Source organism: Bombus pyrosoma, linkage group LG1 (assembly GCF_014825855.1).
Source record: "Bombus pyrosoma isolate SC7728 linkage group LG1, ASM1482585v1, whole genome shotgun sequence".
NCBI lineage: Eukaryota > Metazoa > Arthropoda > Insecta > Hymenoptera > Apidae > Bombus > Bombus pyrosoma.
Genome location: NC_057770.1, coordinates 11,022,376 through 11,034,450, shown reverse-complemented (window position 1 = coordinate 11,034,450; position 12,075 = coordinate 11,022,376). Strand labels below are relative to the sequence as shown.

General features: G+C 36.3%; 1 protein-coding gene across 8 annotated transcripts in view; it reads right to left on the bottom strand.

Moving 5' to 3' along the window:
• The window catches only part of LOC122565560 (glutamate receptor ionotropic, kainate 2), a 290,846-nt gene that overhangs the window by 9,292 nt on the left and 269,479 nt on the right, over positions 1–12,075 (bottom strand). For 5 of the 8 annotated variants that reach the window (XR_006316322.1, XM_043725807.1, XM_043722858.1 and 2 more), the window contains 7 exons: positions 11,060–11,351; positions 10,409–10,547; positions 8,814–8,951; positions 5,646–5,783; positions 3,914–4,112; positions 2,232–2,463; positions 670–785 (listed from right to left, as the gene is read on the bottom strand). Coding sequence is in view for 7 of the 8 variants with exons in the window: in XM_043725807.1 (XP_043581742.1) it covers positions 670–785; positions 2,232–2,463; positions 3,914–4,112; positions 5,646–5,783; positions 8,814–8,951; positions 10,409–10,547; positions 11,060–11,351 (1,254 nt within the window). In the remaining variant the exon portion in view is untranslated. The remainder of the gene's footprint in view (positions 1–669; positions 786–2,231; positions 2,464–3,913; positions 4,113–5,645; positions 5,784–8,813; positions 8,952–10,408; positions 10,548–11,059; positions 11,352–12,075) is intronic. The other 3 variants (XM_043742546.1, XM_043723689.1, XM_043749063.1) reach the window with 2 other exon arrangements.

Below are 12,075 nucleotides of genomic sequence, written 5' to 3'. Positions count from 1 at the left end.
GTGCAATTTATATGACTTTGATAAAAGACCATCGAGTCTGCGGTTTTTCATTTTGACTAAAAATTATCATTTTGCAACAAATTACTTTTGTTATCTTGGAAACGATAATATTTATTATAAAACAGTTTAATATGAAATGAAAGGTAATTAGACGAGCAAAGAATTTTAAATCTCGCTTCAGTATTTCTTCCATCACAAAGAAATTATTCAATACAGCAAAACATTACACTTTCTATAGTCTCTATCATATCAAATAATTTCAATTTTAAAATCAATGAAATTTCACCTTTTTCAAAAAAAAAAAAAAAAAAAAAAAAGAATAAACTTTACACAACAAATACCACATAAAGCTGTGCTAGTTTCAGCCAACAAATTCCAGCGACGAATAGTCACGGGAATTCATCCAAGCGGAATAATACCGGCAGATAATAGCCGTATAATAGTTCTGGCAATGATTTCACGGATTTATGAAAATGTCTTCTCTCGGTACGGTCTGTCTATCCCTTCTAGAGCTCTCGTATACTTCCTGGAAACATTGTAGAAGGGGAACCAGAACGAAATACACTTTCGTGGGAGATCAGAATTTTCGAGCGTACAGTTATCGACTGCACTCTCGTCCTTGTGGAAAATAAGAGAAACTCGAATCGTGTTTTCATGCTCAATGCTCACCCTGCAAGATCCTCCGCCGCGTTTCTCTTTCCACCAGCGCGTCTTCAGCAAGTGCAGTTTCCCCTCTTCTTGCAGCTTTAGGATGGCTCCGCTGATGGCCGTTCTGTATGGTGAATCTGAAGTTCCAAGGTCGTTTTGAACATCGTCTGTTCTACCGGCCGGAATTTATCGCGCGCGTGAAACTTTTTTGGAAAGCATAATCGGTGTTATTGTTTGCGTCGCGTCGTATCTACACGAGACTCGTGCGATTTCATTGATTTCCATCCATCATATTGCACCCCTTGGTTTCAATAGAATATGGTACTCAAAGACCCGGGGATAAGAGAAACGATGGAGTATTTTCGAATTTTCGGAGTATTTGTCTGCAAATGTTTGCACCGCTCTGGCAGAAAGTTGCAAATATGGAGGAGGGACGCGTCAATGGGTTGCAGAGAATTTTCGTTTATTTTTGTTTCAACAAATGGAAGGCATTTGGTTTTTTCGAATAATAGAGGAATTTCAATTTTGCTTCCTTTTTTTGTGGAAATGCAGGCATTATTTGAACTGTTAAAAGCCATATTGATCAACTACATGCATTGAAAATAGAGAAGGATGATGCTATATCTCTCAACACCGTTTTACAAAAAATTTACCTTAGAATTTATTGTTATTTATCGTTATTTATGACACGTAATAAATAAAATTGAATCAGAAAGGTTGATAAAATTACGAAATTTAGGAGAAGCGACGTTAATCAATCTTCTTTCGTAATGATATCTCTGAGAAAATGAACTTTTTTGTAAAAACCTTTACACGTGTAGATCAAAAGTATATTTAAGAAAGTACGCTATTACACAATTCTCAAGAAACGATGACTTATTTTCATAAACTCATTTGCTGCAAAGAGACGATACAAATAATAGTAAGTTCCACAATAAATGTTCAAAGATAAAGTTCATAGTATTATCACTTTTCTCCACTTTCCAATTTATAGAGTTGATATGAATGGCTCAATTATTGGTTAGGAAGATATCCTTAAACGACGTGATTGCAAACCAACCATACGTCTAAGACTTTATTATCATCTTTCACGTCCCATTGACCAAACCCATTAACGATAACAATTAATCAACTGTTTTTCGCATTAGGCCAAATATTCACCATAAATTGATCAGAACTCCTACAAACGATCACTGACCGGCGTCCTCCTAATACCTCCATAAATTCACGGAACCAACATGAAAAATTATCTTTCCGATTCGACGCCGTTTATGGGATGAACCATAAATCAAGGATATACGCGATGATCGACCGAAATAGCCCGTACCTCTATCTCTCATCAGGAATTATTGGACTGCGCTTTAATCGGCTAACACTTTATCCAACCGATGAGTTTATACGTTTAATCGTGCATATAGGTCGACTTTCTCAGAAACTAAGGTAGGTCGCGGACGATAAAATTGTATTCTATATTTTCTCTTTATCTTTCCATAGAAAATCATTTCATAGTCGCCTGTTCGCGTTATTCAGCTGGATCTTATATCAATCGCGATTATGATTAAATATCAACTTGTTCCACTTACTTGGTGGCATGGCGATGCCGTATCCTTTCGAATCCAAGAGGCCGCCGACTTGGGTAAGATCACAGTTTCTCTCGATTACGTATTCGATGGAGGTGGATTCCATTAGAAACGCGTAGCTGCCTTTCCCCTTGACCACCCGTTCTACACCCTCGACGTTGCTAGTTGTAAATACCGTCGGCTTTGCCGAATCCATAAAGGACCACATACGCTGGTACGTCGAGAAATTGGAATCCTAGATCACGCCAGGAATTTCATGGTCGAGCACGCGTGCCATTAAACGGTGGAACGTCGGTCGAAATTGGTTAATCTTCAAGGAGGCCTATTACACCCGCCGACGCCCGCCTGCGGTTTCACCGGAAATCATGCGAAACCCCTATCGCGACGATCGATACGTTATAACACGTGCCATTTTCGTTTCTGTTGGATTCAACATTTTTTCATCTATTTTCTCGCTTAAAGATTAACCGTTTCATATGTGGGATTTGCGCAGGGTGGGATATGAAATTAGAAAATGTGTTGGACAACCATAGGCGAAAGAGCCAAACGGAAGAAAACATTCCGAATAAATACAGGTTGGAAAATTAATATCAATATATTAATATTAATATTAGGATATTTTCCCTTTCATTTGGTGAATGCTCTTTAATTTTAAGGTGCTGAATCCGTTCTTTTTACCGCTCTGTAGTTTACTTGGAATTCGTATAAAATGTGAAATGTGAACATTTATTTATTTACAAATAGAGATCATTTCTGCTGCATGATCTTTGAATAAAGAATAATATTTAAAGAAAAAGAAGTCGCTTATAATATAGCGTTCCCTTAATGCAGCAGATGAGTTAATAAAAAGTTAAGAAAATTTGTAGAAATCGTGCTGCTTCCGTATTTTTTTCCTCCTCTGGCGTAATCTGTTGCAATAAAGTTTCATAATACCGAAATTAAACGGGAATTAACGTTAAATAATGGCTGCGATGTTTTCTCAAGCAACACGCGCTCTCCCTCGTGTTTCTTCTCGTTTCTCGCGAAGTTATGCTTCTCCAGTCTACTTATGAGCCATTCTCTGATACAATTTCAACATCGTAACACATGCTGTTTGATATATGCACGATTTATCGATGGAGGCAAATGGTCTACACCATCGTTCAAAAGTATCTGAACTCTTATTTATTTCTGACAAAATGTATCTTAATGAAAAAATTAAGAACGAATTGAATTCCAATAATTCCATTTCTTAAATAATCATCATAGCTACATGTATTAATAGAATATTGTGACACGATTACACCAACTATGACTCTTGCAAATAATTTTTAAAAATTTCTTAAGCAAAATTATTTTCTATAAATACGAAATTCTGATTGATCAATTGTTTTCTTAATTTGTACGTCCTACATAATAAATTTAGAAATTGTCCTAATATTTATGAACAAAAGTATATATAATAAATAGTAAAAAATATCATAGCTATATTTTTAATAGATACTTTAGTAACTCTACGAGAATCTATCTATTGATATCTAATTATTAATTTACCACGAATTTGTATACTTTGATAAAATTCATATATTACTACTACAAAGTAGATCGACCAAAGTACTCAGATTCTCATGAGCGGTAACGTATATAACTCAAGACGATTTTACGTTTGTATAGCGCTCACTCATAAGTTATTCATCTGATCTTACCCTGAAAAAGGCCGCAGTGCTGCCTCCTTTGAGAGCCCCGTATTTGATTTTCGTCTGCTTTGCAAGATCCTCGGCGCTCTCGATCGGTGAATCCATCCTCTCGACGGTGAGGAACGCGGCCAAGTTGGCAGTGTACGAAGAAATCATGATCAAAGTGAAGAACCACCACATGCCCGCCACTATGCGCGTTGACACGGCTCTGGAAAGAAGAATTCAAGCGGTGCAATCGGTATTTTCAACAACGATAGTCGACTCGAAATGCGTATCTTTCGCATGAATTTAAAACAACCGCACTTCATATTTGTTCAAAGATCGAATTTCTATTCCTTCAAACATACTTCAAGCGCATATACGTGTAACTTTGGAAAGAAGTATGTAACAAAGATTTTACTCTCTATTTCGTAAGTTTCGATATATCTTCGTGATATTCGAGAGACATTAGATATCTGATTTAAAAATATCTCAAAATTATCGAGACAAAGCTCAAAACACGCGAAATACCATGACCAATATGTACAGAAGTCATCTAAATGCATAAAAAATAATAAATACATCAAGCTTCTACGTTGCAGCGTCTCATGCAGTTCGCGCAACCTTTTCTTCAACTCTACGCATAACAACAATTAATATGAATAAAAGAGAGACTACGATAACCGTTCGAGGATAGGGGCCGTATCGTAGGAAGTTTCGGATAACAAATGATGATCCTTCATCTAACAGTGAAAGTGTTGAATGTTCGATGCGATGAAGTTGTTGCTGCTTCCCGAAACTACTCTATAATAACCGAATTACCTAAATCAAATCCTGATTCTTGATCTCACGGCTTTACACGCCTTGTAAACTTCACGAAAACTTATCAGACCCTTCAAGTATCGTTGTGCCGCAGTGTTCTCAGTTACTTCGCGGTATCAGTTTCTCGACTGGAGGTGGACTCTAGGGAGCAACAACAACTTCGACTAAACGAAACGGTCGCCGTACTGGTCGTGTTCGTTGCCATCTTTGTCGACGAGACAGAGCGCTAGCTCTAGCGATAGCAAAGCACGTCGGCAAGTTTTCGACACGCGAACGTGATCGGTTGCAGCAAGCCTACGATATAGCATATCCAGGATATCGTCACATAACATTGGGTTAGCACCTACGGCCCCGAATCTCGCTCTGCCCTATCCCAACTAAACTTCTATTATCTCATAATTAATACTATTACACTTAGTATTGCTGTAGACTAACATTGCTGCGTTCAATACCGTATTCAGGAGGAAAATGTTCCCAACTCTCCACTAGCATTACATTTAGTTCCATCAGAAACCGAAGGACACACTGATACTGATACTTATTGTCAGTTCCCAAACATTGAAAACCTTCCCATTTTGGATACGCTTGCAGTCGGAAGCAGTAATGCTATTTAGAATACAATGTTAAGCGTAACAGTGTTAATTATAAGAACCCAATACGTAAAAGCCTGAAGGCTCTTATTCTATCACTTTCTATGCCTAGGTGAACCGTGACCGCGACTAAATTAGTTAATTAAGCAGGTTAAACGCTCGACAGTTGTTCTTTGTCTAATCTCTCGTATGTATTACTGTCTCTATCTTATGTTAGTTTGATATTAAGCAATTTTGCGACGAATTAAACGGAAATATCACGCTCGTATTATACACGAGCACGTAAGTACAGAGAGATATATATTATTATTAGGTTGTTTGACTAGCTGTGTTTTCTTCGTGTCACTTACTTCGGCGCTATATCAGAGCCTTGCTGCATGAGCGAGCCTATGGTGAACCAGAGCGAGTTCATCAGGGTGAACTCGTTCTCGAGGACCTCGGACTGTCCGTTGCACGGATGGGGATTCTCCCACTCGTAAGGGCTGAACCTGCAGACACGTGAAAGGAGAAGGGAGAGGATTAGACCTCAGAGTCGCAGCACGCGCGTGATACCACGGATTCAATCGATTTTAATGTGTTGATAATCTTCGCGTTCGTAATTGTCGGATTACTTGAGACCCGAATTTAATATGAGAACTTAGATATAAGTAGTATCGTATAGAGATTTGATGAACAAGCACGCAGAGAAACGTTCTTTTCGCATTCAATTTGAATTTTGTTCATATTTACGATATATGCACTCTGTACGTAAATAAACAGTTTCATGTAATCAATGCAAAAAAACAAATATGAACAAGACATAAAGCAACATAGTATTGATTTCTTTTATTTTGTTTTTTCAGTGTAGCATTCATTTATAATTTCTAATTTTTTTGACTGATTTTTTATTACCTATACTAATTTCCCTAACATTTATGAAGAAATCTTTGATATATCTATATGTATGATCAACGAATTGTTTGAAATTTATGCAAAATTCTGTTTTCAAATTTTATTGGAAAATTTTGATAAACAATTCTATAAATATTTAAGTTCTCCAATATTTTATAAAATGTGTTGAACGTATTGTCCCAATTTGCGAATCGGTGACAGTCTTATTCGCTTGGGCAGTTAATCTAACTCATCAAGCTACCTCAAAAGTCAACAAGGTGAGGGTGCTGGTCAGGCTGAAGGGGAAATACTATGTTCACTGATTGATGGCGCAACCATGTACCGAGCTGCGGGTTTAACCCTTAAACACATAGTGTTGCTATTTAGTAACATACCTGTACTTCCTAATATAGCACACTATTAAGGCATGATGTTTTATAAGCGCGAATAAATGTTTCCCCCAAAAATAAATTGCTCTCTTTTTGGAGTATTTTTAATACTTTTAAAGTGGATTTTAAATATTAAATAAATGAAATATATAGATTTTATAAAGTGGATTTCTATAGTTTCGCGATACATAAACTGGCATTTTCTTTAAAAAATTACATCTGAAAAAGTCATGCGTTTATTGTATTGTCCGTGCAAGTACTAGTGTCTAATGTACGAGCTGTGATACAATAATAATTCATCAGCTGCATTGATATAAAATTTGGGAATCATAAATTAATATTTGGGCCTTAACTTTTAACTTTGACAAGGGAAGAGATTGAATAATAATTTTAAAAATTGTAGGAAGTAGTAACGTGTGTGTGCCAGGAATCTCCGTCGTAAATTCAAGAAGCTGAATTTAGCTGTATACTGAATAATGACAAAGACTTAATCCGAGCAAACAGACATTCGTTGCGTCCAATCAATGCCCTTCCGGTACTCGCTCGGTACTCGTTACTCCACGTAAGACTTTATCTTTAACTTGAAACGATTTCTCTGTTTTTAGAATTACACAGGAACATTTCCTGCGCGTGAGCTCTTCGGCATTGCGGAGGATTTTAGAGATTTAGGTGGAAGCGTTAAGGAGACATTAAGGTCACCTTTATTTTGCATTTTTCTTCTTTTCTAGGTCCATTCTCTTGAGGGCATAGTTTTGTCTTTCCTCGTTGGTATTTGATTACTATCATTAAGGAACGGGATATATTATGATTTTTCAATGAAAACAAAAAGTCCTACGAAATCTAAATCTCCGAATGTTCAGCAAAATCTTTTTTATATTCAGCTCATTTGTTTTTTTATTAAAACTACTTTACCAACTTGACTATTTATCTCATTATCTATGGTTACCATGCAATTATAATCAAGTTAATGCAGTATCTTTAACTGGTAGTATTAGTCTGAAATAATATTATCCGTAATTAATATTACGTTATCCACAAATTAAAGAAGAATATTACGTTATTAACAGAATAATATTATTAAAGTATCGAATGAAATAGGAGTATATTCTCGTCGAGACAATCCCCAAGTATGTTCTCTTTCTTTTGTACCTGGAAACGCAGCTACGACTCTGAGGATCGTTGTCCGCTCGTTAATCGATATTCGTTTAAAATTTGTAAGTACTAGTCACGTTAAGGAGAGACTGCCAGGTAATTCTAAAACCTATGACACATTTTATGCGGCAATTGATCCGCTTAGAAGCCATACTGCTCAACTACGTACATTAAAAAATAAAATAAGTTAATTATATACATATTATAAATGTGTCTTCTTTAAATATATTTTGAAATTTGCAATTATTATCGCGATTAATTAACTTACAAGAGCAAATTAGTTGTTCTTCGAAAACTTGAATATTAATCCAGATTGTCAAAAATATTTACGAAATATGTAGAATCAATTTAACATCTAAGAAGCTCAATTATCAAACTGTCTTCCAATTTATAATTTATACAATCTTATCTGCGGCATAATCTTCTGAAAACAAGAATATCGGATCTTTCGCTTCTCGAATATCTTTGAAACGAATTTCCATACGGCTAAACAATACAAAATTTCACGATCTCCTATATGAATCTTTCCGAAATAGTAATCTTCTCGATAACAATAAATTGACTCCTCTAACATTGGTTAAATCCCAACGATCTCTCCTTAGAATAATTTTCAGATATCGAACACGATTCTGATTTCTACGATCGAATTCCCGATCCCGATCGCAAGCGACCTTCGTCGAATCCGCGTAACCCGCAACAACCGATCCCAATTGGCCAGCTAAAAGCGGTTGCACGAAATCAGTCCGCTGAATAATTCATCCTCCTGCAGCGAAGGCGAGCTCGAGTATTCTAAGGCTGTGCGTTCGTGGGACATGAACAAGTAAATCGTTACGAAAGTGGATCGTCGGTTACGTAGTCATCGCTCTCGATTTACATGCGTTCAGTCGACGACACGCCGCTCAAAGGCGGTAGAAAACAACGTGTTTTTAGGTCGAATACACAACGAAACCAGCTAGAGACGCAAAATAGAACGAATAAGAAAGACGAAGGGAAAACGTAAACGATGGTTAATAGACGAAAAAGAAGAAAAGAGAGGGAAGTAAAAAGAAAAGGATAAAAGATAAAAGGAAATGATCAAGCGACCGTGATGCCAATCTAACGGCTTACTTGGGCAGAATGTCACAGCCCTGCCGCATTAAGGATCCGATGGTGAACCACATGCAGTTGAGCAGCTTGAAGCGATTCTCCAGATGGTCCGGGTTTTTGTTGCACGGATGAGGATTGTACCACTCGTACGGGGTGAATCTAAACTGATCAACTCTAGACAACAGTCTGATCCTTTTCATCGTGGATGCATCTGCCTTCCACCACGGATCGTTCGCCATTTACGTACGAAGATTAACCGCGTCGACAGAGCAGAAAAAGAAGGCCGAACGGAATGCGAGTCAAGTCAGCGTGTACGTCTGTTCCTTTCCTTCGTTTGCGTTGATCTTATATGTATGTATGTACGTTACTTTTATTCGCGTAACCGGACTCACTCGTGCTCGACTTCGAAACTACGTCGACCGTGAAATTAGAGTTTCTATGTATCTTCAAGAAAGATACTCGCGAGTCACCGTGAATTAAATGCTTGTGCGTTATCTATGCAGATTATCAGTGAACGTATAGGAGAAATTCTATTTCTACGATCAATATCCTTGTGATAACGTAACATCTGTTTACAGAGGTGAATACGCAGAGTTTATCGAGGCTAGGATCGCTAATAATTCTTGTAGCGTTCGGTCGATTTAGCACGTTCACTGTCCTGTACATCATTCGTGATTCACGCCGCTCGATTCGGGCGTGTCCTCTGCATCACGCGCGATATAGGGTATCTTTCATGTAGGTATATGCAGCGTGTTTTATGCATGGAAACAATCACTGTTGAATGACGGTTATTTAAGACGTGTGATGAATAGAACTGATAAAATAGAAAAAATATTGCTCGTTTGCTATAAATTGTGAAAAAAATATATTACAAATGAAATCAATCACAACTGACTTACTTGGTATAATTCTTTAAGCATTCTGAAAAATATTACTGCTTACAAATGAATCCATATTCATCATGTTTTCTTCAAATTCTTATAATTTTCACTTTAGTTACCTTTTCCCGTAAAAAATAGAAAGCTTAATAATGTACATCATTTATGAGTTCTAAGTCTTGGTCGAGAATCACTATCGAAATATTTTTATAACGATTACTGATATTTCAATTGTTAAGAATTTAAGAGTTAGTTGTATCTTGGTGATCGATTTTCCACGAAAATCCACTGTAATCCAGATCTTTCATCGAAGGAACTGATAAATACGAAATAAAATAAAGCTTTATATTAAAATAATACATCCAGTATGATTTAAAAAAAATAACATAACAATAGATCTTATATTAATTTTTGTTTGATAGAAAAATAACAATCTACAGTACGAGCCATGGAGAAAGATGAACGATTTGATTGAGAGGCATATCATTGGAATGTGAACGAAAAATACCTGATTAATATAAAACGTTTGGGCAGTGAGCGTGTTAATTTGTCTTATTTCTCTATCTGAAAATTAACGCGGGAGATTTGTCGAGTTCTCAATACAACGAAAGTCTAACCGAACGATAAAGTATACTACGTTCAGAGATTCATTCCTATCGAGTATGTAGTTCGGATGCAAAATTTCATCGATGTCGGTACAATATTTTTATCGGAGCTTGGTAAGATGGATTTACTTGCCTGGCGAGTATGAAGAGCAGCACAGAGACGCCTAGATAAGCTGTCGCCATATAAATCCAAACGTCGAGGCTAAGCGGGCTGAGGAATGAGAACAGATTCGGTGGCTGCTTTATAGGCTTACGGTACAGTATGCTGATCCCTGTAAATTTTAGATCACATGTGTAAATCCATCGTAAAATTTGAATACATAGCGTGAAAATATTCGTATATTGTTTATGATATAATGAAAAGATGTTATTAAGCAAAATTTAAAAGTGGTATGAAAGATATTTAAAAAAATGATACAAAAATGAATTTTAATAATGAAACGAATATCTATGAAATGTAGAACTTTTAAGGATTTGAAAATATGTTTAAAATTTTTCCAAACAAATTTTTTCTATAGACGGTTAGTAAAGAAATTAATTAGTCTCATTAAAATATCCATATTCCATTTTATAAATTTCTGATCCTTCTTCTAATTCAAAATTTTCCACAAAATTTCAACTGAAAGAAAATATACCATCGAATCTTTCTCCATTCGGTGATGGAGCTTTCAAATATCTCAAGAATCAATCAACCTCGTTACATGTAGAGTTTTACGATCGTTAAATCAATTCCACGCGATGAGCAAGGTTCTTCTTGGAATCGTAGATCAAACTGATCGTTCACCTAGATTCATGAACGGCATGGTGAAGTCGACCGCCTGTTCCCGGTCGTACGTGATGGTTAGATCCGCGATCGCTAGATCCGCCTTCTGATCCAACAGTTCTTTCATCATACCGTCCCACTCTTTCGTCTTCTTGTTGTAGGAGCCATACCGTCCATCCGGTACCAGGCGGAACGTATAATTGAAACCGAGAATCCTCGATATCTCGTAAATCAAGTCGACGCTGTAGCCCTCGAACTGTGCGTTCCCGGTCAGCTTTTCGCTCGAGTCCTTCCTCATGCAGTATGGCGCGCTCTATGAGATTAGTAAGCTAATGCCAGTAATCGAATAAGAGATTCTTTGACAGTGTATATGTATGTTGCGTGTGTATTTTTAACTGCAAAGGTAGTATTTAAAATATCCTATCCATGTTTATATAAAATTTTCTTATTATCCATAACCATATCATATATGAAACATTTTTGACAATGTTTCGTCTGGAGAAGTGGCACATCTTGTATAATATTTGTATTTATATTGGAAAGCTTGTGGAGTGATTGTAAAATTTACATTACAAATGAGTAAAAGTAGAAGTATTTTGAATTTTCGAACAAACGGATTTATGATGACTTTGAAAACTATGAGCTTACAATTGTAATTACTTATGCGTCAAGCGTAGAACACATGTTTGTTTCGGCTCTCATTGAAATGCATAAAACACTGCGTCCGATACATTGCTTACCATTGAATTATCATTTATTACTATTATTACTACTATTCAGATACTATTATACTTGCTATTATTCAAGAACTTGAAAAGTTATTTTAGGATTGGACATTGTCATTGCTAACAGATATACAATTCAAATTCAAGAATTTATCGATTAAAATCAATATAACATGATTTGATGAAAAATCATAAAATGATTTTTGTAATTGATCAAGGTGACTTTAATTAACAAATTCTTTCATCTTGATCGTATATTGGCTAGCAAAGGCAACGTTCAATTCTACGATATGCTTATAAGGTATACCAGAT